General features: G+C 34.5%; 4 protein-coding genes across 5 annotated transcripts; all 4 read right to left on the bottom strand.

Annotated features, from left to right (window-relative positions):
- Nucleotides 1-6,093: 6,093 nt before the first annotated feature.
- LOC145094758 (uncharacterized) lies at nucleotides 6,094-8,937 on the bottom strand. Of its 2 annotated transcripts, XM_079032814.1 has the most exons (7): nucleotides 8,481-8,937; nucleotides 8,345-8,387; nucleotides 8,058-8,179; nucleotides 7,775-7,882; nucleotides 7,524-7,668; nucleotides 6,820-7,435; nucleotides 6,094-6,668 (listed from the first exon to the last, which is right to left on the bottom strand). In XM_079032814.1, the coding sequence occupies exons 1-6, from the start codon at nucleotides 8,655-8,657 to the stop codon at nucleotides 7,317-7,319; spliced, it is 714 nt and encodes a 237-aa protein (XP_078888940.1). In that variant the 5' UTR covers nucleotides 8,658-8,937; the 3' UTR covers nucleotides 6,094-6,668; nucleotides 6,820-7,316. The 2 variants fall into 2 exon arrangements, with proteins under 2 accessions (XP_078888940.1, XP_078888941.1); XM_079032815.1 differs by lacking the exons at nucleotides 6,094-6,668; nucleotides 6,820-7,435 and having other exon boundaries at nucleotides 7,470-7,668.
- A 3,969-nt stretch (nucleotides 8,938-12,906) lies between these two features.
- Nucleotides 12,907-14,123, bottom strand: PDE329 (calcium homeostasis regulator). The gene is made up of 3 exons (XM_079031547.1): nucleotides 13,667-14,123; nucleotides 13,386-13,550; nucleotides 12,907-13,292 (listed from the first exon to the last, which is right to left on the bottom strand). The coding sequence occupies exons 1-3, from the start codon at nucleotides 14,042-14,044 to the stop codon at nucleotides 12,972-12,974; spliced, it is 864 nt and encodes a 287-aa protein (XP_078887673.1). The 5' UTR covers nucleotides 14,045-14,123; the 3' UTR covers nucleotides 12,907-12,971.
- Nucleotides 14,124-14,974: 851 nt separating this feature from the next.
- CYP38 (cyclophilin 38) lies at nucleotides 14,975-18,454 on the bottom strand. The gene is made up of 7 exons (XM_079031546.1): nucleotides 18,162-18,454; nucleotides 17,737-18,027; nucleotides 17,434-17,633; nucleotides 16,565-16,800; nucleotides 16,313-16,455; nucleotides 15,473-15,544; nucleotides 14,975-15,383 (listed from the first exon to the last, which is right to left on the bottom strand). Exons 1-7 carry the CDS (start codon nucleotides 18,351-18,353, stop codon nucleotides 15,156-15,158), a joined length of 1,362 nt encoding a protein of 453 aa, XP_078887672.1. The 5' UTR covers nucleotides 18,354-18,454; the 3' UTR covers nucleotides 14,975-15,155.
- Nucleotides 18,455-21,638: 3,184 nt separating this feature from the next.
- LOC145093419 (uncharacterized) lies at nucleotides 21,639-24,624 on the bottom strand. The gene is made up of 3 exons (XM_079031545.1): nucleotides 24,498-24,624; nucleotides 22,112-23,864; nucleotides 21,639-22,014 (listed from the first exon to the last, which is right to left on the bottom strand). Exons 1-3 carry the CDS (start codon nucleotides 24,546-24,548, stop codon nucleotides 21,830-21,832), a joined length of 1,989 nt encoding a protein of 662 aa, XP_078887671.1. The 5' UTR covers nucleotides 24,549-24,624; the 3' UTR covers nucleotides 21,639-21,829.
- Nucleotides 24,625-27,369: the final 2,745 nt, after the last annotated feature.

The raw sequence follows: 27,369 nt of genomic DNA, 5'->3' as shown, positions 1-27,369 counted from the left end.
ATATACGTGGTGCACTCAATGCTACTCTCACTTAATCAATGTGTCGGTTAGCCACACACGCTCTATTGATCTATGAAAAACATCGAGCCACCCTTCGCCACCAATTCCAACCCCAAATTAGTGTGTCGGTTAACCACACACGCTCCACTAACGTCTCGGAAAGGGTACAAAGTGTCATTCCATGGATTAGCATACAATTTCACATTTTGCCTAAAGTAACTATGATTTGGGAATTTATGAAAGTATTTAGTTACTTTGTATACTTCATTATACTTATAACGGAATGTTTCGTCCTATCCTACCCGTTCGACTAACGACCCTCCACTAGTCAAGAGTGTGGTGGATAAGAGTGGATACTCATTCAATCGCCATTTTATAGGCAATTTCCTTAAACACCCCTTATAGAACAGCTTCGTGAATGAGGCCTACTAACGGTAAGACTGACTGTTTACTCATACATATATATAATATTAGACTTTTAATGTTATATATAGTATAGGGTTTATTTTACACTTTTAAAATACTAGGTGGTCTAATTTAGCAAATTATACTTTTAATATAAATGTAAACCAAAACTTTATGGGTTTATTAAATCTCTTTTAATTATACACTTTAATTAATTAATAAAACCATAAGGGTGTAATTTGAACATGCAAACCCTAATAGCTTTTGGATCTAGTTTGTCTAATGAGCATGCAATTGAATATCCAAAGCTATAAACCCTATATCTAGCATACAATTAATCATATTAACATAAAATAGGGTTTAGATCTAACCTTTGATTGTTATATAGCAATAACAATCAATCCTTGGCTTCAAAAAGCTTAGTGCCTCAAGTGTTGCACCTCTAATGGAGTCACAAACTTCACTAAGCAACTAGATGAAGAAGGAGAAGAGAGGAGGCACCCAAAAACGTCTAGAAACCCTAAGTAATCAGTTAGCCACGTTTTTGGGGCCTGAGGGGTCCTTTATATACTTGTGTGGGCTGCTAGGGTTTCAGTCAAAACCCTAATGGACAGCTTAAACTCTAAGCAGCCCATGGAACCTTCTAGGATAAGGCCATGGACGAAAATATGATGGGCTCCCATCATAATTTCGTTCACCTCTTGTTCCTTTAGCATTCCTTAGCCCAATAACTCAATTATCCAATAATTGCAGGCCAGTCCCCTATATTTAATTAATCTCTTTTAGCCACAAAATTAATTATCAATTAATTCTTAACTAATATTAATTAAACAATATGATTTCTCCTTTAATATATTATTCTTATAATATATTAATAAATCATAATTAATCCTTTATCTCCTTAACTCATCCTTCATATTGCTATGGTGAAGGCAACCCAAAAGGACCATGCTCATAATCGGGTCAAGTACATACTAAAATAGTTATGGACTTAGACACTAATCCAACACTAGGTACCTTCTTAGTGAACTCCTTGCCTGTTGTAGTGCTTTTTGAGTCAGATGTGAGTCCTTCTTTTGTGTCCTAGACTTTTAGTAGCAATTTTGATATGACCCTGGGAGACTTGGAGTGCCTGTTGCGGGTTTTTATCGCGAATAAACACAGGTTTCTACATAGAGCATTTATCGGGGTTTTGTCTTGGAAATTTTCAGGGTGTCTTATCCGATTGACCTGATCCTTATTCCCATGGGGATGTATGCGTGATTGTAGGGATGGACTGGCTAAGTAGGTTTGGTGAGAATATTGACTGTGAGAGGCAGCGGGTGGTAGTTCGAACCTCGAATAAGGGAGAATTGGTTGTTTATGGGGAGGGTACCAGGATTCGATCAACCTTTTGTTCTACTGCCAGGGCTCGTCAGTATATGCAACATGGGTGTATGGGTTACCTCATGTATGAGGTTAACACTCAGGTTGGGAAGGAGGTTTTAATTTCCTACGTATCTATAGTTAGGGAGTTCCCAAATATGTTTACAGAGGAATTACTAGGTGTTCTTGCTGAGAGATAGGTTGAGTTCATGATCGATTTGGTCTCCGGTGTGGCCCTGATTGCTAACGTATCATACCTTTTGGCACCTCCGGAGATTCAGGAACTATCCTCTCAACTTCAGGAGCTGTTGGGTAAGCAGTTTATTAGACCGATCAGTTCGTCATAAGGAGCACCAATTTTGTTTGTTAAGAAGAAGGATGGTTCCCACCAGATGTGTATTGATTATCGGGAGTTGAAAAAGTTGACGGTAAAGAACCATTATCCATTTCTATGGATTGATGATCTCTTCAATTAATTACAGGGTGCATATTGGTTCTCCAAGATCAATTTGAGGTCGGGGTATAATCAGATGAGGGTTAGAGAAGAGGAAATGGAGAAGACCACGTTTCAGACTCATTATGAATATTGTGACGCATCCATCACCGGTATGGGGGCAGTTCTTATGTAGTGGGGGAGGGTTATTGCTTATGCTTCTTGTCAGCTGAAGCCGCATGAGGTTTGATATCCTACACATGATTTGGAGTTGGAAGAAGTAGTGTTTGCTCTCAAGATTTAGCGACCTTATTTGTATGGAGTCTGGTGTACTATCTACATGGATCACAAGAGTTTGAGATATCTCATGGATCAGTCGAATTTGAACATGAGACATCGTAGGTGGCTTGACGTGGTAAAGGATTATGACTGTGAGATGCTTTACCACCCAGGAAAAGTGAATGTAGTCGCTGATTCTTTGAGACACAATTCAGCTTGTTCCTCGGTTGGGAGTTTATGTATGAGGATTTCGATTGATTCGCCACTTTTGGATTTGCTTGAGGAGGCGCAGGCCGATGGGGTTAAGAATGACCATTGGAAACAATAAAGGATCAGGGGCGAGATTGACAGGTTTTCCACTAACACTTGTGGATTGCTGACTTGGTGTGGTCGGGTTTGGGTACCGAATTTTAGTGGGATCAGACAGACTGTGCTGGAGGAGGCACACAATTCCAGATTTTGGATACACCCTGGAGCTACCAAGATGTATCGGTATTTGCAACTCAATTACTGTTTGTCATGCATGAATAGACAGATAGCTTGTTATGTTTAGAGGTTCTTGACCTGCCAGGTGGTGAAGGTTGAGAACTAGAGGCCGCATGGAAAACTTCAGCCTCTGTAGGTTCCCATGTGGAAATTGGAGTAGATCATCATGGATTTTATCACCAGGTTACCTCGGATGCCTAAGGGGTTTGATGTGATTTCAGTGATAGTGGACCATCTGACCAAGAGTGCTCCTTTCTTAGATATTTGAGAGAATTCTTCGGCTGAGAAATTGGCCGATGTATATGTGCGCGAGATCGTCGCCCGACATGGTGTCCCGGTTTCTATTGTATATGATCGGGACATTTAGTTCACTTCTCTGTTTTGGAAGAGGTTCCACGAGGAACTGGGTACGACGTTACACTTTAGTACTGCTTATCATCCGCAGACTAACGGTCAGAGCGAGCAGACCATCCAGACACTCGAGGATATGTTGCAAGCCTGTGTGATCGATTTTGGTTGGAGTTGAGACTCTTACCTTCCCCTAGTTGAGTTTTCATAGAACAATAGCTATCACTCTAGTATCGGTGCGTCGTCATTTAAGCTTATCTATTGGAGGAAGTGTTGTACCCCATTATGTTGGGGAGAGATCGATCATAGGGTTATGGGAAGGACCGAAGTAGTCCTTCAGACAACATAGATTATTCCACAAATCAGGCAGAGGTTACAAATAACTCAGAGTTGTCAGAAAAGTTATTCCGACAGATACCAATCGGAGTTGGATTTCCAGTTTAGCAATATGGTTCTACTGAAGGTATCACTATGGAAGGGTGTAATACGCTTCAAGAAGAGGGAAAAGTTGAGGGCCTAGTATATTGGGCCGTTTTGCATGATTGCCAAGGGTTGGCAGGGTAGCTTATCGGTTGGATTTTCCTAAGGAGCTCAATCAGATTAACAGCACCTTCCATGTTTCTCAGTTTCGGAAGTGTGTGGTGGATGATTTAACAGTTGTTCCCTTGGATGATATTCAGATTGACGATCATTTGAATAATCTTGAGAGACCAGTGGCGATTGTGGATAGGAAGACGAAGGCCTTATGCAACAATGTGGTATCTTTGGTCAAGGTCTAGTGACAACATCGGAAGGGTACTAAATGGGCCCATATTCAGCCTGAGTCAACTCGGTTGACTTTTTGACCTTTAACCTTGACCAGATGTTGACCAAGTTTGACTTAGGGGTATTTTGAGTGGTAGTTGAGTTTGGTCACTATTTGATGTATATGTAACTGGTAGAGCTGATATTTAGATCAGTGTCCTGTTCAGCTATCTTTTTAGACTGAGAGGTGAGTTTTCCTCACTTTATTTATGGATCGAAGGCACCAATACCGACCCACTGGGTTATGTATCCTAGTTTAGAGAATGTTGCTATCTTGTATTGATCTATTAGAACTAAGTCGTTATATATAGGATGTTGTTATGCAATAATGATCTATAGATCTGCCTATTAGTTTGTTGACTGGCTATATGATTATCTGTATATTGGATATATGTTATTTATTGTGTATATATTGACATAGTATAGTTGGGTTGAGGCGATGCTGCTTTGTGTGGAATCCAACATTCCTGGGAGAAAGCCAGACATAAGTTGTGGGCCCGAGAAGCAAGCCAGACTTATTTTGTGGGCTCAGGAGTAAGCCATACACGAGCTATGGGCCGAAAGGCAAGCCAAACTCATGTTGTGGACTCAGAGGTAATCTAGTCTGTTAGCTGTGGATCCAGTATGCATGTTGTTATATGTTATGTGGTGGTACTTTGGGAGAAATCACTAAGCTTCGACTTACGGTTTTCAGTTTTATGTTTCTGACACTTCAAATGATCGGAGGAAAGCAAAGACGTGATTGTACACATCCTTCCGATTTTTATGATTTCGGATTTTGGGACACTCTGATTTGTAATTAACACTTTTGAGAACAATGTTTTGTAAACAATTGTGTTCGTTGGATTGATTTTGAAAAACTAAAATTTTTAACTGATTTTTAGGACGTTACAAATGGATTGTGTAAATTAAACGGTAAAAATTAATACAACTTGATGCACAAGATGTATCATGGATATGACATCATTGGGGTATACAATTTATCAAATATTGTTACTTTTATTAAATGAAATTCTTTTAAATAATGGTATATATATTTCTAGTTAAATTTGTAGTCAAAGAGTTGTATATACTCAAGTATCCCCGTTGGGATAATTTGTAGGAATACCAATCCATATGTTTTAGTAATAAATGTTTTTATTATTATTATTATTATTATTATTATTATTATTATAGATATACATGTTCATACCTTTTGTTGTTACATAATTTAGGTTTTATATAGGGTGATAGGGTCGCCCACATTCACCAATAATTTTGCAGTTACATAACTTAGGTTTTATATGGAGTCACCCTCATTCATCAAGCTGGTAAATATATACACATAACACATGAATGGTCAATACATCACAACTTGAAGAGGTTAAGTTATCCATTGTTTCAAATAAAAAAAATAAGGGAGAAACATTTTGGAGGCATTGAAGTGAGGTCCTTCTGGTGAAATCCAGAATATGACGATGGAGTTGTTTGATACAAAGAATAAAAGTGACAATACATTGGTGCGGGAATCAAAGGAAACATCAACAACCATATGTAGATAAGCATAAGCGATAGATGTTTTGTATTTGAATTAATATGTATTATTTACTTATTATAATGAATGATCTTTTGATAATAAATATTGATTTACTTGTATCTTAATAAATCTTTTTATTTTGTTACTTTAATATAACAAATGAGTCAATAAATGGTGAAATTACTTTTTAGCATAAATTAATGTGAAATGACTTTGTAAACCTTTTTAGAACTATATTCAATATAAGAAAAATATTGTTTACTATATATATATATATATATATATATATATATATATATATATATATATATATATATATATATATATATATATATATATATATATATATATATATATATATATATATATATATAACTTAACATAATCTTCTATAATGAATGGCATACGTAATGTAAACTTTAAATCAAAATCACAATCTACAAATATGTTTGGCAGGACAAATAGTTTTCATTATGAAAGGGGGGAAAAACCCAAGGGGAAATAAACGTTAGACACAATAACATATAAATGCAAACTTAAGATCAACATAGTTTATGAGTAAGACACAATAACATATAATGGCAAACTTAAGATGAACACATTTTATGAGTTTGTATGCAAAAATCTTGAATCTTCTTAATTTCCTCGATGCTTTAAGAGCTTCACCAAAATCTTCAATTAAGTTGATGTCAAATGTATGACAGCGAGAGATTACAGGTTTTCCAGCTATTAGCCCAATCAAACATCAATTTCCATAGAACTTGTAGGTTGTAGGGTAGGATTTGTCTTCTCCTCACTATTTATACGAAGAATATCTGAGAAATTATCAGCCATACTTTGCGGGAGATTTGCTTCCACGTCAACATTTGCCACCTCATCACATGACATATCTTGATGGGTCATGAAAATTGGAGCACCCTGTGAGTTTCTAATAACCTTCTCTCGTCTACCTTGCTTCTTTAAAGAAGTGTTTTTACTATTCATCGATGTGACATGGCTTCTCTCGACAGGATGACTTCTCATCCAAACATGCTATTCATCAGTCATCACAAAAGATAATTCTAAGTAAAAAACAAAGTGAATAAAAATATATACATAAGGTCTGTTTATTATCCTTACATTCTAGAAAAAAAAAATACAATATTCATCAATTTTTTTGAGAGCTGTTGGGAGTATTAATTACCTCTTCTAACAATAGAGTGGTTGAACCATGTTCTAGAAACAATGGGAATGTGACCCCATCTTTTCGCAGCATTGTATTTGTCACCTTTAGAAGCGTGGATTAAAGGTTAAGGCTATAAGTGTGGAAATATATGTGTGGAATTAGTTAAAAACTACTTGTTAAATAAAAAGTTAGCTGATAATTGAAAAGCTAGCAGATAAAAAATAACGTTTGATAAAATCTAAAAAACTAGCTAAAATATATAAAATGACATAAAATAACGTTTAAATTAATGTGTTTCTATAATTAATTATAAAATAAAAAAAAAACTACTAAAAAACTAGTCTAAGTAGCTTTTTAAAACGTTAACTTATTTTATTTGCTAAAAACGACAATTTAAAAAACTCAAAAAATAAACCAGCTTAACAGCAAGTTTTAACGTGTCAAATACTAAGGAGACATTAACTTTCAAGACAATCTACAAGATGCAATCCACTTAAAATATAATTAAACATGATTCACAAAATGATTATAGTTAAGGATATATCACAAACTAAATGAGTTGTCGTTTTTGAGAGTCGAGCATAATATTTTCCCCCGTTATCTAGTATAAGCTTTTCTATCTCCTTACGCTCATCTATGAGAAACAAACATGTTATCCACAAATATGAGGAGCAAAAAAATGTAAATAAATTCACAGTTAAGTTAACATAAAGATTGTCAACCAAAAGGCACTTGGGTGATGCTAATTGTCAACCCATAAAATGGAAGAACTCTATATGGGTCCCAAGAAACAACACGATGTTCTTTCCAGCATTGATGTAGCCATTTCTCGGAGACAATTGGTTTCTTCAAATTGTTCAAAGCCCACTACAAAACACGTAAAGAAAACCAAAGTGGATGATAACTCAACAAGCTTCAAATATAAGAGTATTGATAAAAGCGTGATGAAAGTAACAAAATAGAAAATAAATACTTTATATTTTGCAGCTAATACGTTCTTCACAATGGCAAAGGTAATGTCTGATGATGCTTTAGTTTGTAACGAACCTCCCATAGAAGTCGCTAACTTGTTAATCTCATCCTACAAGACATTTTAGAAAAAAAAAATTATTTAGTTAGCTAGGTAAGAATAGAATTTTTTTTAAAAGGTATATTTACATATAAAATTTTAAGATAAGATGAGTCAAGAAACTATATATACACTGATGAAACATCAACAATACTTGTAAAGTTAGTAATAACAACATGAATAGAACCTTTTGCTCCATTTGAAAGCCAGATGCCAGTATCTTGACTCCATCCATAGGAAGACAACATGTGAATCCTTGTTTTGGCAAGGTTCTATGTTCTTTTGCACACGAAAAAACACATTTAGGACCTGAAAAAAGAAAAATAATAGTAATACTTTTAAGTTTCAAATACCATAATGGACTCTTTAAAAGGTATTGTACTAATAAGTTGAAGTTAATATTCTCATGTAATTTAAAATACAGGTGAAATAATGAATTATTGTTAATTCTTCGAATAAAATTAACAGCCATACCAAGCAAATTACAACCTTTCTGAAGCAGATCATTGAACTTTTCCTGCAAAAATTATAGGAAACAATTGGTAAACTTCAGATTTTTACAAATACAGAGTTAATGTCTACCGATACTTATACAACATGCATAATATACATGATCTCGAGAGGAGATAATGTGGTAATCATCAGGTCCATTTCGGGAAGGATCACAATACAGGAAGATCTCAGCTCCATTTTCGTTCAAAACGTCGTGAAGAGAATCGAATATCTCAGGCGACACTAAATCCCTAGACATGAACACATTCGCTCCCTTGAACGTCGTCTTCCTCATTGTCTCCTCAATCTTTACTCTGCTTGCTAAGTAGAAGAGAAAACAATATTATTTATCGATAAAATTGGATTGAGCACTGCAGGATCAGGTTTCGTAATCCAGCAAAGTAGCAAGCTTCATATAGCATCGAAGATTGATTTTCAATACACAAATTGATACAATTAAGTAATTAGTTGCGTAAATCAAGGAGACAATTACGAAGAATCTCTTGAATCCAATTTGAAATTTGGGAAAGAAATCGGTAGAAGATAATGTGAGGATTGGGTGATGTGCCTTTCCTGTGAGTCGTACGCGGGAAGAGGGTTTTCGTTGCTCACTTGCTCGTAAATGAAAGAGTAAATTACAAGAATGGTCCATCTCGTTTGGGTAATTTGCGAGCTTCCTCCTTAACTCTTTTTTTATTAACTTATAAAGTCCCCAAGGTATGTTTTTGTTGTGTGATTGCTCTCTAGTCAATATAAAAATATTGATTTGCCATTACTTTTTCTTTTAGGGTTTTTAAAATATCATTAAATATACTATAAAAAGTATAATTTGCATAAATATGTGGGTCCCATTAATTGAAAAACCTAGACTACCCACACATCATCCCCCTCTTGTGTTCAGTCATTGGAAAAAATGCCTCCAGCCACCACCACCACCACTAACCATGGATGCAAACCTCCTTGAGTCGAGATTTCACCCACCAAAAACCAAAATTAAACTCATGGCTGTTGAGATCAAGGAGTTACGATGAAGGATTACGAGAGGTTGTGAGATGTGAGAGGGAAAGAGGATGTCAAAAGGAGGCGAGAGAAACAACCTCCCACCCACCTTACGACCACATTTGTTCTAATGTTAATACATTTGTCTTACTTATCTATGTTCTTGTATTAACGATATTGTAGGAGATTTTGAAATACATTGATGAGCAGAAGTTATTCATGAATTTGAAAAGGTAATAATTTTAGTTAACGTTTAGTAAGTGATTGTTTTGTTTACATGAAATACATACCAATTATGCAGGAACATCGTTAACAAAGATGATGTTAGTCTAGAAATAATAACATGTGGACAGCATTTCAAATCGTACCAGTCGGACTTGGAAAGGGAACTATATTGGTAAGTCGTATAAGTTATACATATTGTTATAATTTCGGTTGTTTCTTATTTGATTACTTTTTGAAGCTAAGAGATCTTGAAAACGGAACAAATGTGCTCATGCGCTTGCTGTGTGGAAATGGGATGAGGTTATTGGATGGAAAGTACCAGAGATGTTGAATCCCCCTTTGAATCAGACACGTATCATACAGTTGATTCATTGATATGTCATTCTATTGGATCATAGTAGATATAAAATAGTTTCTAGAATAAACAAGAAACATACAATGAAAGTGATATAAAAACAAACACTATGATTAAAGTAAATAAGTTGCTTCTATAAACGAACAACCCATCTTTTGAACTTTTAATCCGTCTGGCTCGGTATTGAAGTCACTAATTTAATGATATTGTAAACTTGTCTTAATCACTATCAAAGTTCCACCATTTATATCTACAACAATTATATCTACACTTGATAGACCACGTGTATCTTATATACATACCACAAACAATATTTAACATATTTAATTTATAAGGAGACAACTGAACAGTCCAACCTGTTACAATGAAGTTTGAAGGCACAATAAATTGCACGACATGTGGACAACCAAAAATAGTCACCACAAGATCACAACGAAGGTTTTTTCCTGCCATTTAAAGGTAAATATACAACTCGTAACCTCAGCCTACCCTAGAGTATCTCACAATAATATTGCACGTCGTAAAACAAAGTCTTCCTAGAAGATGTAATTCTCAAATAGAGCTCCACTAGGCACGTCTTGTGGCTAGAAATACGTTTTTTACGACAAATCAACAAATTTAGCTATTGCATTTGTTATTATAAAGTAAATTACATTTATTTATGATATATTGATTTAATGTTTATATTTCAAATTTGTTTATCTATTTAAGAGTATCGAGAGCTTTTCATTTTTTTGGTAGAGTTTTATGAAAAGTCTTATTTCTCTATTATAAAAGATTTTTTTTATTAATGTGACCTGTATTTACAACTAATTGAAAACTTATAAGACTCGCAATGAATAACCAAAATTTTCAAATTTGCTTATTCGTATTACTTTTTTCTTCATGCTTATTAACAAAGCATTTGAAAAATGTTTGGTTTAAAATCTTCAATGGTTATTTTTTTTATTTTCAAAAAGCTTTTTATTTGAAAAAACCTTTAAAAAACTTCGTTGCATATGTGTGTGTGTGTGTATATATATATATATATATATATATATATATATATATATATATATATATATATAATAGTAAAAGCTTAAAATATGTAAAAGTATTAGTGAAAATATATATAAATCAAACAAAATACATAAAATATATACTTTTTAAATGTAAAAATCAAAACTATTATAATGAAACTTTTTTAAGGAAATCACCAGAAAAATCCCAATATTTTGAAAAAATTTACGTTTTACTCCAAAAAAAATTAAACATAAAAGCCTAGGATACTAGATAGATTGAACATGTCAACACTTTCTTCGCGTGACCCCATTTAAACGATAACCCTTGCTAATGTGGCCATGACTTGATGAGATGGTTGATGAGTCAATAAATAAGGGTTATTGAGATTGTATTTAATGGCTATTAACCCTCATTCTCGCCCTAAAATCGCACCAGCACCAGGAGGATCAATTTCGTCTTTATGTTCTGTTGCAAGCCAAAGGCCAAATCGTTTGAAAAGCAGGTGCTATTGTTGTGTTGTTGGAAGATGGACTTCATGGACTCCCTTCAACTCATGAAGAAGGTTCATAGGCTGCCCGAATTACCAAGATGAACTCAAAGACTGCAAGTACTTTCTTTGGATCGATCCTCCCTAACAAAACCAGTAGTATGCAAACTTGTTACTAGAATTTCACAACAATGTCAATTTGGAGAACCATGTAATATTTGGAGAGTTTCTGCAACAACAACCAATGGGGAACCCTAGAATATTTAGAGACTTTGTGGACAACAACATTTACAACAACAACAGGTGGAAGAAGTGGGCATTCAACATGGAAATCAAGGTGGAAGATGGAAACCTTACTAAGCTAAGAAATGTGTTTGTTGAGTAAGACCGACTTTCTTCGAATGCTTAAGTAGTGTTTTATTTTTTATTTTATTTTTTTGTTTCTTTTGTGTTATTGTTTGTTATGTTGAAGGATTGGTAGGATAGGCACAATATGGATTGAAAGTAATTTTAATGTGTTTTGGCTATGTTTGTTTCGATTATGACTAAGGATTGTTAGGCTAGTACGAATGTATCGAATGTTGTTTTGTGATTAGGGTGTAGTATTTTGTGTCCATTAACTCTTTCCCAAATTGTCTTGCTAACCATGTAGGATTCATAAACTTTGAATTGTTAAAATTCCTAACACGTGTATGTAGGTCTACAATCTTTTTTACTTGGAATGACCTTTCGGTACTCATCCAAGAAGTCCTAATTATGAATGGGCACTTATTTGCATCACTGCCACATATTACCATTAGTCTAACATTATCATACTTATTGAAAACGAATTTGATAACCCTTATTAATGGCATAGTTGGTTAAACACAAATTCAATTCATGTGAGGGTTCATACATTTCACAACACATTGGTTTCATTAAGTTCCATTTTGCCTTTAGGTTGTGGGTGGAACACTCGAAATCATATTCACTATCTTCATCGTCACTACCTTCCACATAGTCTTTGTCCGATTCTTTTTCATTGTTTTGAGGTTCAACACCATCATTTGCATCATCATCTTCTTCACAAAGAATATTGAGAAACTTGTATTCACATCAAGAAATTGGTTTCCTTTTAAAATACTCATCAAACTCCACATCAATGGTATCCAAATCATGGATCTCTTCCATTTTCACCAATATGTAGGTCTTCAAGAAGGATAAAACCCTAATTTATTGAGAACGGTGAAATGAGAAAATGAGAAAATGAGTAAGGATGAAATAAGAGACGACTTTGAGTTGATTCCACAAAAGCCACTTGATGCCACATCACCAAGTGTTGCTTAGGGTCACCGGAAGAAATGGGCCCACATGTTCAATTTATCCTATATCCTGGTTTTTCTGTTAAAAAAAATTCTACAATATTGGAAGTTTATGAAGATTTCCCCAAAATTTACACTAAATTATCCAGATTTTACCCTTTCTTTCCGTATCAAGTCACAAAAATAATTACTCATATATATAACTCAGATCTGTGCCATAACGTAAACGAAACTACAAATTTAACTATCGTTATTTTGTTGGAGAAACTGGAGATCTTTCATTTGCAGCTGCACAGCTTCTTTAGACAACGGCTTCGGCTCCGGGAACCTGTCTTCTTCCCCTCCTTCCGCTACTTTTTTAGCCTTCGCCTTCACAATCCTATCGATCTCATTTTGTCCAACAGAAGGAAAAACGACTTTCAACATTATACGCAATTGCCTCTCATCTTCTTCATCAATCACATCTCTTCCAAAACAACACACGTATATCGCATCCAACGCCTTCTCAGCTCTCGCCTCCATTGGAATCGTCGGTGCAGGTACTTTTGACTTCAATCTTCTCTGTATTTCAACAGTTATATCACAATTTACGATTCATGAAACGTTTAATTTGATGTTCATAAGTTTTCGAAAATCATAAACGATTAAACGAACCTCTCTTGCTTCATTCATCATCGCGATGAAAGTTTCTTCTTCGAATTCAATGTCGTTCGAGATCCGAAGTCTCGTAACTCCTTCGAGAATTTCTTCAGATTTTAGCAATCCTGCTCCTAATGCAGCTAGCCAACAGCACATCAACACGTATAGAGGATCCCCTGCCTATTTCGCGATTAAATCAGAAACAAAATCGTAAGTTCGAGAAACCCTAGATTACGATGAATTTTGAATTATTTGTTCGCGATGGATTAGGAATGGAGTGATGGAGAAGTAGGTACCTTTCCTCTTCGATCCTGGAAATCGATGAAAGCTCTAGAATCATTCACGGAAGCATTCCTCCCGACTCTTCTCCGAAACTCAGCGAAATCAATGAAATCGCCGCCGACGCCACCGGTGTCAGTTAGAATTCTGGCGACGAGGCCGATTACAGGCAAGGCGCCGATGACTTTGTTGGCGAAGCCGGAGATGGTGTTGGAGTCTTCCATGTAAGACTTAATAACCACGACTCCATTGGATGATCTGGAAATGGTGGAGTTCGTTGTTTTGGGGAGGTGGCGGAAGTAACGAAGAGAGGTTGTTGAAGGGTTGCAGGTTAGGGTGTAGATATGTGTGAGACTGGTGTTGGTTGTGGTGGTGATGGAGGTGATAACCACCATGTCTGACGGTGGAGTGTGTCGGAGTTTGAATATTTCCTTTTGATATTTTGCCTCATCCGTTGGATATCAGTGGTTGGGCGGTTTTATCCTCTGCATTTGTCTTTTAAGTTTTCTACATTTAACCCCCTCTACTTTTCATTCAAACATTTTGCTCCCCCCACTTTCTTGTCTTTTGTATTTCATACCCTGTGACGCTCTAAACATCCTAAGTTTTTAGCTTTTTACACTTTTTGAGTTTGAAACTGGTACATTTGATTTTTGGGGTGAGTTTTAGATGTATGTAAAGTGATAATCTGAATCAAAATACTAACTAATATAAGTTATCAATAGTTATTTAGTTTTATGGTATTCTAGTAAGTTTTCTTGCAACAATTAATATGTACACATATGATCAATTATATTTATTTTTGTATATATTTAGTCATTTATGTTTTTTTACACGTTTAATCACTTATGTTTCTGTCTTTATACACATGATCAGTATTCATTATCATTATCTCTTCTTCCATCATCCATTTTCATTCTCTCCTCCATTCTTTTTTCTCTTTAGACTTCTTTCTTTTTGTATCCTTTCAGCAGAGATCTAACAGAAAGAACAAGTTGAAAACAAAAACTATATATACAAATGAACAAGCTTGAAACTACTCAACATATTCGAAAATTGTTCAAAACTTTCAAGCTTTGTAGTACTTTTTGTCAACAAAAACATATCAAACATGGTTTTGCTTTTCTCTCACAAAAAACATGTTCTTAATTTAACTAGTTTCAAAGATGATATTAATATTTGCATTTTCTTAAAATGGTCATGTTCGTAATTTGACTAGCTTCAAAGATGATAGTAATATTTGCATTTACTTAAAATGGTATTCCATTTTTCATAGCTACATTTTAAGAAAGTTGTCACAAAAAACACTTAAATCATCTCAACCATTATTACAACCAAATTTTATTCCAAAAACTTGTACAAGAATTTCATTACATAACTTATGAAAACAACATAAATAAATATAAGTATTGTTACACCTTACAACAATTCCCTCATAATGAAATGTAATCCATTACACTCATACTTCCCAAACCAATCCTCATAAAATAAAGAAAAATTAATAAATTAGCCAACAATCTTGTAACTCGGATTAACAAGATTATCCAATCCTGCAACCACTTGAACTGATTCTATCACATCTCCCACTTTTAAATCGGCCAAAAAATCCTCATTTTCTGTCACATATCCAAACACTGCATATCTTCCATCCAATATATTCGCATTACTTGGTGTCAATTCACTCTCTTTCAATAGCCAAAACACTTGGCTTGACCCCGAGTTGTTTTCAAATTCCTGTAACAAAAAAAAAAAAAAACCAAACCAAACTTATTATTTATTTATTTATTATTATTAGAATAATAATTGTAATGATAATAACTTACCTCTCTAGCCATTGCCATGGTTCCAAATGCATTGAAGGGTAGCTTTGTTTGAGCTTTGTAGAGACCAATGTCCTTCATGATATGCAGATGATATCAGTTAAACTCAGGTTGTGTTTGGCATGAAACAACTAGCTTATTTTTCAAGTTTTTTTAAGTTGTCATGTTTTGGCATGCCAAAAAGTGCTTATAAGCTAGCTTTTTAAAAAACTACTTAGACTAGCTTTTCAAGAGCTTTTTTATAATTTTCCAAATAAACCTCTTAATTAGTTATAGAAAACATATTCTTCTAAATGGCCTTTTATGTCATTTAGGCTATGTTTGGCGTACTAGCTGATAGCTAAAAAGCTAGTTGTTAAATCAAAAGCCGGTTAATAGGTGAAAAGCTAACTATTAAAAATAAAGTTCAGTAAAACTAGCTGAAAAGCTAACTGAAAAATATGAAATGACATAAAAGGACATTTAAAATACTGTATTTTTATAGTAAATCAAGGGGTATATTTGAAAATTTTTAAAAAAACTCCTAAAAAGCTAGTCTAAGTAGCTTTTTAAAAAGCTATCTTATAAACTATTTTTTAAGCTACTTTTTGGCTTGCCAAACACGACAACTTAAAAAAGCTAGAAAAGTAAGTTAGTTTTATCAGCTAGCTGTGATCTGCCAAACACAACCTAAATATCTTTCAGCTAGTTTTACCAAACATTAGATTTTATCGACTAGCTTTTCAGCTATCAGTTTTTTATATAACAGCTAGATTTTTAGCTAATAGCTAGCTACGCCAAATATAAGCTTAAAGCTTTTGAATCTTAAATGTAAGAATAAATAAATAAATAAATAAAACGTACTTCCAATGTTGCTCCATAAACAGGAGCTTTTTCACCTTCCACCATAATTTCCAAAGGAATTGTCCTTGTTTTCTCAGTACTCGGATCAATAAAACCCTCGGCAGGACCTTCCGGATCTCCAGTTTGAACAACAAATCCATCCGCTAAAATAATAAAATTTTAAAATAATTAAAAAAAAGGTACAAAAAGAAAATGTTTTATTAGAGATATTTAGATCGAGTGAGAGATGATTAAAAAAAGAAAATCATATGCCTCGTTGGATTTCCATGCCATCATAGAAGTGTCTTTCCACCAAATCTACAAAATTGCCAGCTGTCACAGGCGCATTATAGCCATCAAGAACAATTCTGAATACACATTCTTCGAGGTTAGGGTTGTCTTTGACTTTGACTTTCATGTCAACGGTTGCTCTTCCTTTCAAAAGTGGCATGTTTTGATACTCTTCTGGGATCTCATACGGGAACGCGCTCACCATGTCCTCTTCAACACTGCAGAAACCCAATAATGCCCCTGCAGTCAATAAACAAGGGTATAAATGAGAAAAAAAAAAAAAAAAAAAAAAAAAAACACTATTTTCAGACCGCGTTTTTTTCTATGTTTGTTAGGTAGTACTACTACTGCTTTTCATGTGCATTGGACTGAGACTGATGTTAATGAAACAAAAATTGTACTTTTTTGTCAGGCCTAAGCTTATAAACTACCTTTTGATAAGCTACTTTGAGATAGCTTTTGTAAGCTTATGGAGTTTTTTCAAAAATATTCCAAATATGCCTTAATTATTATGTCTATTCTTTTTTATCTTTTAATTATATATCTAAATGTCCATTTATGTCATTTAACATTGGAATCTAGTTTATATGAGTAAAATACTAAAAAGGACATTTACTCACATTCAGACAGTTTATTCGGTCTTAAAAAGAAACGGTCTTTATATATACAACATTATACATTCAACACTATCTTCCATTGTCCGAGTAATTTTCTCATGTATTTTTAGACATCATTTATCTTGACAACATTTTATGCAATGATTATGTATGATGCATTGCATAGTCATTGCCTCATTGTCTTAATTAGTATTAAAAAAAAAGAATAATAATAAAAGTAAAAGTGATACTCACCCTCCAACATACTGCAAAAGCTCTTTCTGTTTAGGTATTACAGCATCTCGTTTTCTATCTTCTGTGATTTTTTGAAGCTCTTCCATTCCAACTTCTAGCTTTCCAATCAATTCAATTCCATGGTCTTTTTTTGATTCAGCTAAACCTTCTATAATCATGCTCTTCCCCTGTTTTAGAGCCCTCGAAGCTTGCTTCAAATTCTACAATTCACAACAAAACAAAATTTCATAATCTTCTGATAATCATTCCAAAAAAATTCTTCTTTGGATGTGGTAAAACAATATAAACAAATTAAATGCTCACTCTTTCGACTGAATCAAGCGCCTTCACTCCAGAAACCTTAAGACTATCAGTAATGTCTTCCAGAGGCTTCTGAACCTCCCTGATAGCTTTATTATCAATCGGCAAAGCGTATCTCAGTAAAGCTCCGGGATCCTTGATCGGAGGTCCGGATATCAACACCGCTACATCCGGCAACGCCGGAGTAACAGCACCGGCGTTACTAGCGTAGCTCAACGATGGCACTCCAGTTATCAATCCAATTGTCAAAGCTACAGATAACACGCATTCTTTTACCTTGGAAAACCTATCTATCTGCCATACGAGAAAAGACGAAAGCTCCATTAACATTCAAAATCCAAATGCAATTTATTCGTGTTCTCTATGGAGTAATTGAGAATCAAGGTGTAGAGATTAGAAGAAACAAAAAGGTAAAAACCGATACGCACCTGTTTGTCGCTAGATTGAAGTCGATTAGGGTTTTGCGAAGAACAAATAGGTCGGAATCGACGAACCAAAGCATTGTTGGGAGAATGTGATAGACGAATGTAGTTAATGGAATGTTTATGGTTGTTGAAGAGAGACGATTTGGAATTGGTGAAGAGAGAAGAACAGGAGTGGCAAGAGAAAATCGCTGCCATTTTTTAAGCAAAAGAGGAAAGTGTGAGTAGGGTTTTGTTTAGAAATCGGAGGGATAAGGTTTTGAAGGAGAAGACATGGATGAATGCTCAGCCTCAGGCTATCTAGATAAGATCAGAACATCATCTTCACTGTCCATTTGGATTCTATGAAGGTAGGTAGGTGGGTAATTGGTTTATCAACAGTCATATGCCCAAATTTACTTTGACCAATAATTTCCAAGTTTTCAAACATACTCATCACAAAAAATGAATACTTTTTTAAATGTCTAATCCTACCAATCAATCAAACACATCAAAAAATGCAATTTTTTTTTGATAAATTCGAAATCCCTTAAAAACAACAATATCATCTAAATGTTACGTAAAAGGTTTTTAGCATTTAAAATTTAAATAAAGTTGTAACTCATGCATTTCATGAAAAATATATTCCTTTCTAGAATAGTTTTTCTGTTTGTCATAAAGGTTTACCGGTGGTGTCCATGGCGCTCTTTCACCGCCGGTGAACACTGCGCCATGAAGGGCACGCTGATGGACGTTTACTGATGGGAAGAATTTGAATTTTGTGGTGATTTGAGCTTGTGAACGTTGTCAACGGTTGGCAACGGCTAATTTTGACATATTTAATTTTTTTTCTTGTTTAATCAACATATATATACATCTCACATATTAAAAAATTTACCACACAATACACTCTAAATATACACAATTCTTTATTTCAAAATGTCTTCTTCCAACAACCCAAACTTTTCCAACCAAAATATTAACGCCTACGCATTTTTCGGCTACGATCCGTCATCACCACCACCTTACCGGCCACAAATTAATGGTGTTCCTAACTATTATTCACAATTCCAAATGCCCCATCAATTCCATTTCCAATCTCAACCTCAAACCCAACCCTCTCAACCCTAAGTTTCATCCCAACCGCCATTCACACCTTCAACCAAACACGAAGAACACCAACAACAACCTCAACAACAAAAGAAGGGGAAGGCTGATCCGAGAAGATGAACACAAAAAGATGAAGATGAGTTAGCAAGGGCATGGGTCGACATATCTGAAGATGGTGGCATAGGAAAGGGTCAAAATCGTGATCGGTTTTGGTTACGTACCATGGAGCGCTTTTGTAGGGGAATGGGTCGAAGTCCATACTATCGGACCTCTGACCAATGTTCTCTAAATAGAATCGTATAAACAAAGTCGTCACACATTGGAATAGAATTTACACAAACTTTGAGAAGCAATGAGCTAGCGGAGAAAGTGAAGCAAGTTTGTTGAAAAAAACACACGCTGCGTTCCAAGATGATATGCAAAAGTCTTTTAAGTTTATTTATGTGTGAGAAGTTGTCAGGAGAAGCGTTAGGTGGAAGGAACTTGCAACACATTAAGAAATTGCAAATCTGCCAAAAAGAAGCCGGACATCTTCATATTCGAGCTCGCAACAAGTCTCATCGGATGATCACGTAGGCGTTAATCTTAACGATGATGACGACGACATTGAAGAATTACGCCCGCCTCTTCGTTCAATGGGAAGGGACAAAACAAAAGCTCGAGCAAAAGGAAAATGAAAAGGGAAAGCGACTTCTTCAAATTCTTCGGTCGGAACTGAGTGGTCAGCCAGATCGGAAGAAATGATGACAGAAATGACCCAATTGAATTCAACTTTAGAGAAGCATATGGTTGAAACTGTCTGACTCACAGAGTATATGTTGTTAATGCAAGACGTGAGACATCTTGACCCCAAAGATCAGGAAGAGACAAAAATTATGAAAGCATCGATTCGGGAAAAATATAATCTAAAACGCAACTGAAAATTCGATGCTTTATTTTTTTCTAGGTTTTTAGATTTTAATGTCATGTTTTATTTTTAATTTTTAGGTTTTCATTGTAATTTTAACTTTCATGTTTTTATTTAATTTGTAGGATTTTTAAATTGTAATTTTTAAGTTTAGATTATTTTAAATTTTAGTATGGTTTTAAAAAAAATAACCTTATTCTAAAATGAAATTAAAAAAAAAAAAAAAAAAAAAAAAAAAAAAAAAAAAACCCTCATAGATACGACACCATATTTCGTAGGTAAAAAATGTGAAAATTATAAAAGTCTACGGGACGACTATATGACATCCTTTTGTCATTGGTAAAGACATGATTTAACCTTAAAATATACGAAATACAAAGGTTTTTAACACATTCACACTTTGGGTTTTATGCGCATCACTTTGGGGAAAAATTAATAAAATTCTAAAAGTTTTTTTTAATAGAAAAGTCTCGATTATTTAACATTTTGTCAAAATTAACGAAAAAAATCATTTTTTATATTTGAACAATAAAACGACAGATTATGTGATTTTCTCAAAATAATAAGATTTTTCTATTTAGATTTTTTTTTTCGACTTTATCAAAAAAAAAATCAAAATAATAGGACTTTTTGGCATAAAACCTTCCACACTTTTAACAAATATATTAACTAAATATAGGAATAAAAGATGGTGTGTTTGTGCATAGTTGGAGTAAATGAATAAAGTGGAATACTTATGAAGATAAACTCTCATAATTTACTTAACGTCTCATTTATGAAGATAAACTCTCATAATTTACTTAGTTTGTTTCTCATTCAAGGATTATGTATTATCTTTGATAAGTTTAGATTCTTCGTTTTACTCTTTGGATTTTTGTTTCATTTGATCGAGTTGGTGATCTGAGCAAAATTTTCTTATATAAATATGTGATGTTTCAGAGTAAAAATGAAGAGAAAGATTTAAGTGTCTGTTTCTCATTAGTGAATCAATGACAAAGAAACTTACTTTTTATATTAAAATGAAACTAACTGATAAAACGATTCTAACAAACTATTAACTAATTACTTTTAAGTTTTAACTAAAGTACAACATTGCCCTTCGTGTCTAAATTACAAAGACGACCTTCTATTTCATGCCGAAAATTTTGAGTGACAGTTCATTTGTTCTTTATTTTTTATTTGTATAAGTTTATATATATATATATATATATATATATATATATATATATATATATATATATAAACAACTTTGGTTTGTGAACCCATGAACGCAAATGTTTCACATCATACACTATTTTACTTTTGTGTAGTTCACAAGTCGACGCTTATTATGAGCTCATAATTTTTGAGTTACAACTAATGTCTACGTGTTATACATTTACTTCAAACTTGATTAATGTTACTTGACATGCTAATAATCAGATAGATATATAAATTCACTGTTGATTCTAATATTATGATTTTGTACGCTTTTGAGTTCAAACCAAATAAAAGATTGTTATAATAACGCATGCATTCATTCAAAATAAGTGCCCATGCTTTTGATTGATCCGCAAGTGGATATCACAAATCCAAAACCAGATTATTTTTAATTTCCATAATTAGCAAACATAACTTTATTGATTCCCTCATGCATGTGAATGGGGAACTAATTATATAAAGTAGGAGGCCTTCAACTTCAAGGACACATGGGTCTTCCAGCAAGAGTTTTCATATCAGTGTAGCACGAACCACACATCTCTTTGTTTCCATATTGTCCCGGTGGAACACAATTGCAACGATGGCAACACGCCATGCAACTTCGATGGCATCTATCTTGCTTCAAGTCTAACTCGCACCTTAACTCACATGATGTAAAACATTCTACAAGATATGATCCATCATTACAAATTATTAAACAGATGTTTTATAGCTCATGATTGAATGAAAATGTTTAGTCGTTAATTATATTAGTACGTACCTTCCGAGTTTAATGGTGGCTTGCCGATCAACGGTGGAGCATTGGTGCAAGGTGGTGGGGGGCTAGCCGCGATAGGGTAATACGGAGGAATACTTGGTGAGGGAATATACGGAGGGAAGATGGATGGACTGGGAGATGGTGTAATGATTGTAGGTGGGAAATGTGGCGGTGGCGTCTTGGGTGAATTTGGAGATGGTGGAGTGATTGGCAGTGGGATAAAGGGTGGTGGTGTCTTGGGTGAATTAGGAGATAATGGAGTTGAATTAGTAGGTGGTGGAGGTGTGGTGATGCAAGGTGGTGTTAGTGGAATAGTTGGAGGTGGAGTGTTGGGTGGATATGGAAGTGGTGCAGGTGTCGGTGTCATTGGACTTGGTGGTACACCAGGAGGAGGAGTTGGTGAAGGTGAAGATGGAGGGTTGGGTGTATATGGAGGTGGTGGAACTCTAGGTGTCCCAGGAGATGGTGTAGGAAAAGGTGGAGGGTTAGGTGTATATGGAGATGGTGGAACTGTTGGTGTTAGTGGAGGTGGTGGTGTTGTACCAGGAGCTGGGTTAGGAGGTGGTGTGATGGGTGAATAAGGAGATGGTGGAATTATTGGTGTCACTGGAGGTGGTGGTGTTGTACGAGGAGTTGGGTTAGGCGGTGGGGTGATTGGTGAATAAGGAGATGGTGGAACTACCGGTGTCGTTGGAGGTGTTGGTGCTACATAAGGAGATGGGTTAGGAGGTGGGATGATGGGTGAAAAAGGAGATGGTGGAACTATAGGTGTCACTGGAGGTGGTGGTGCACCAGGAGCTGGGTTGGGAGGTGGGGTGATGGGTGAATAAGGAGACGGTGGAACTATCGGTGTCCTTGGAGGTGGTGGTGCTACACCGGGAGTTGGGTTGGGAGGTGGGGTGATGGGTGAATAAGGAGACGGTGGAACTATCGGCGTCCCTGGAGGTGGTGGTGCTACACCGGGAACTGGGTTGGGAGGTGGGGTGATGGGTGAATAAGGAGATGGTGGAATGATCGGTGTCATTGGAGGCGGTGGTGTTGCACCAGGAGTTGGGCTGGGAGGTGGGGTGATGGGTGAATAAGGGGATGGTGGAACTATCGGTGACACTGGAGGTGGTGGTGGTACACCAGGAGTTGGGCTGGGAGGTGGGGTTATTGGTGAATATGGAGATGGTGGAACTACCGGTGTCATTGGAGGTGGCGGTGCTACACCAGGAGTTGGGTTAGGAGGTGGGGTGGTGGGTGAATATGGAGAAGGTGGAAGTATCGGTGTCAATGGAGGTGGTGGAGTTACAACAGGTGGGTTAGAAGGTGGATTGGTTGGTGGATATGGAAGAATTGGAGCTGGCAATGGTGGAGTTGTGCTGTTGCATATACTTGGAGCAATACTAGGCGGGTTGCTCGGAGTAGGAGTGACAATGGGTGGCTGAGGGTGTGGCGGATAGATTATCGATGGAGTTGGAACGGGTGTCGGTGGATTAGCAGGTGGTGTTGCTGTAGGTGGGCAGACTGCCACCGATGGGGGTGGGGTGGGTGAAATAGATGGTGCTGGAGCAGGTACAGGTGGGCTTGAAACTGGTGGAGGTGTATAAACTGGCGGAGAAACTGTGGGTGATGGCGGAGGTGGGGTGGAACATGGTACACCTGGAACGAAGATGGGTGAAGGGGTGATGGGTGGTGGGTAACCGACAGGTGGTGTTGGTGGCGTCAAAGGAAGTGGTATGAAAAGTGGTGCAGCAAAACCAACATCTGTAACCTATAAGAAAAAAAGTAGTCCCTTTAATTTAAATAGACATGTTTTCATAATGTATCGTATATGAAGTTATTATGCAAACATGATATAAATGTAGATAACGTACAAACATCCATGCATACTAAAAGCATCGGATATGGAGTTATGCAAACATGATGTAATTAATATTAAGTATAATAATGCTAGTATGCAATATGTTTTGCCAAATGTATGAAACTACAAATTATAGTAAAAATTTATTTATCATTTTGTCTATTGTGCCCAAATTATGACAATTCATCATTTTTAAGTGACTTGATATTGTGCATTTAATATTCTACATCGTGCATGAAAATTGTCCATTATAATAGTGTTATTGAATGAAATATCCAAACGTGACTTAACATTCTCATATCCATACGAACATTTAATTTAGCAACTTAAACTTTTGTACATTATACAAAATAGCGTTTATGATATGCGATGATTTAAATCAACTTATACATTATGCAACAAAACTTGACAGTTAACCTTGTACGTTATGCATTGAACCTTGTATGTTATGCAATTGAAACTTGTACATTATGAAAGTATTAAGCTAAGCATTTAATGAATTGTGCAAAATGTAAAAGATTAAAGAGGGAAAAACAAACTTACAGAAGTTGCAACCAAGAGAAAGAAGACCAAAAGGAAGCAATGAGACTCCATGGCTTTGAAAGTAAAGCTTGAGTGAGTGAAGATGGTGATGATTCGAATGAAGGAGATTTCGTGATGGTATATATACAAGAAAAAAGTGAATGAAATGCATTTACTATGGTTATAAATGGTTAAAACTTCTAAAAGTTTGAAATTTCATTTTTTTTTTCTTTCTTTCTTTTAGACTCCCATACCCTATAGTTATTACCAAAGAAATGTACGATAAAAAATTACAGTCTAAGATATGAATTTTGTTTATTCGACAGAAAACAATATTATCAGAGCTTGATAATAGATTTTTATACTATTATTAAATTGAAAAATAAAGAATATATCTAGTTATGATGTATGCATCATTTACGTTTTAGTAATGATAGTGTAAATACATTGTTATAAATTTAGAGGAAAAAAATTGGCATAAAATTGACGTAGTAAACATTTAAATATTGATATTGGGGAAAAAAATCCTTCTATTAGAGTGAATTAGCTTACAACTATCAAAACGATTTTGATAAAAACCAATCATGAGGTTAAAATGTATTTATATGTGGTTTAGACAAACAATTTCAAGTATTGTGTGTAGGATTAAATGGAGGAAAATAAAGATATATTTTCTTGGTCTGTATATTAAACAATTTTATTAGTTATTTCTATAATAAAACTATATTTTATTTTATTTTATTAAGGTGTTGTATTTTTCAATTTACATAATAAAACTATATTCTATTTTATTTTATTGAGGTGTTGTATTTTTCAATTTACATAATAAAACTATATTTTATTTTATTTTATTTAGGTGTTGTATTTTTAAATTTACGTGGTGATAACTATTTTTATTAAGTTGTTATATTTTGAAAAAGCTAGCAAAATGTACCAAAAAGAGTAGATTTGCCTTGGAATGACATTATAAATTAAATAAAAATAAAAATGTTATAATAGGAAATAATAATAAAAAAAATATAAATCTATAATATATATCAAGCAAAAAAGAAAATATTACTCATTTTTATATTTAACCCTTGCATTTATAGTTTTGATGTGAACTAAATAGAAAAGGTTATATTCACTTGACTTCAAAAAATTTAATGTGGTTATTTTCTTATTTAGGCAAATTCAATAGTTCCATGGTAAAATCCATAAGGTCTTGACTATTTGGTTTAAGATATTAAGAAAAGTTGATTTCTATCATATTTACCAATATAAAAGGTAATCAGAGTATATTAAACTTTCCTTAATTTAAAAAAAATATTTTTTTTGTTTCATTTATTGGGTCTGAATCTTACATTTTTCATTTCAGATTATATATTTTTGTATTTTCAAATATATTAGCTGATTTGAATAAATAATATTTTCAGAGAATTAACAACAATACATGAATAAATAATCAAGTGCCATATTTTGATGGATTTCTACTCACACTTTGAAAATTTACCCCAAATTAACGAGAGACAAGTCACATGCATATGCACATCACATGCACCATATGCATGTGGCATACATACTGCCTTATATGTTCCTCCTATTGTCGTATGGGTATGGTCACAAAAGTCTTTATTTCTTTCTTTTATTTTTACATGACATGTAAAAAAAATTACAATGCTAGACCCTGCTTTATTTAATTTAATGTCACAAAAATGGAAATAAGACGTGTAATAAACTATAATGTTAGGTCATTTCTTAATTAATGCCACAAGAAATAGAATAACATGAATAACATGAAACCTTTAAGGCTTAAATATATAGCATAATGTAAATACCTGATCTGTATATGATTTTGATTAGGCAATGTATTCGTTTTGTCTATTTTAGGTAATATATTACTATATTTTATAACTTTAACATGTTAATGATAAACGTAAAATATGATTTTATTTCACACATCATAACTAAATCTTTATATTTTATATGTAATGTAATATATAAAAAAGTTAAAGCTTCTTACCATTATAAACATAGAAAAATGTTGCTGTTTTATAAGTTTAACTAAATCAATAATAATCCATAAAAAGCAATTACTTGTGTTTGAAATGTTTATTAATTCAAACTACGTATAGAATGGGCCAATTTTCAAAACATGATGGTTTATTATATATTTATATGTTAGAGGGGCCAATTTTAACAAAAAAGAAATACACACACCTATATACATAAATATACACACACTCTAAACTCTGCAATTTAGGTTTTCCGTAATTAAATTAATTATGAATAATTTGAATTAATTTTGGAAGCTTTAATATAAGGTGGTTGTGAAAAATAAAAATAAAAAAGGTTTTACAACTTAACATTTAAAAATATGTCGATGGAATTGACTTATTGACATTATCATTGGCTTTACTGATATATTTTGGACTTAGATAAGATGATGCGCTCATGATATGTAAAAGAATTGGGCCTATTCACGTTTGGGCCTATTAAAATATTGGCCTTAAATAACTTTTGAGTTTAGTTAAGTAATTGATTATGAATTAAATCAGTAGTCTCTCGGTATGTGTTTTTTTAAATATTTAAACGAAGCCAACTTGAGAGGTGAGTTTTCCTCCGGTAGAAACATGTCAAAGGCACCAATGCCGGCCCGTTTATGTATGTTAGCGTATGCCGGACTTAGGTCCGATGCCGATTTTAGCCCGTTGTAGATTATATGTTTTCGGACTTCGATCTGATGCTGGGGCATGCCTGGGAATTTGTATGTTTGATGTCTTTGTGGTTCTTGCATGTGTTTTGTTTATATGTTCCGGAGTTCGGCCCGATGCCGAGGCAAGCCCTAGGAATGGGTAGTTATATGTTATGTGTTGTATGTTCCGGACTTCGGTCCAATGTCGGGGAAAGCCCG

This window comes from Lactuca serriola, chromosome 3 (genome assembly GCF_051521515.1).
Source record: "Lactuca serriola cultivar US96UC23 chromosome 3, Lser_US96UC23_V15, whole genome shotgun sequence".
In the NCBI taxonomy this organism is placed as follows: domain Eukaryota; kingdom Viridiplantae; phylum Streptophyta; class Magnoliopsida; order Asterales; family Asteraceae; genus Lactuca; species Lactuca serriola.
The sequence above is the reverse complement of the archived record's forward strand: the minus strand, read 5'-3'. Positions and strand labels throughout refer to the sequence as shown.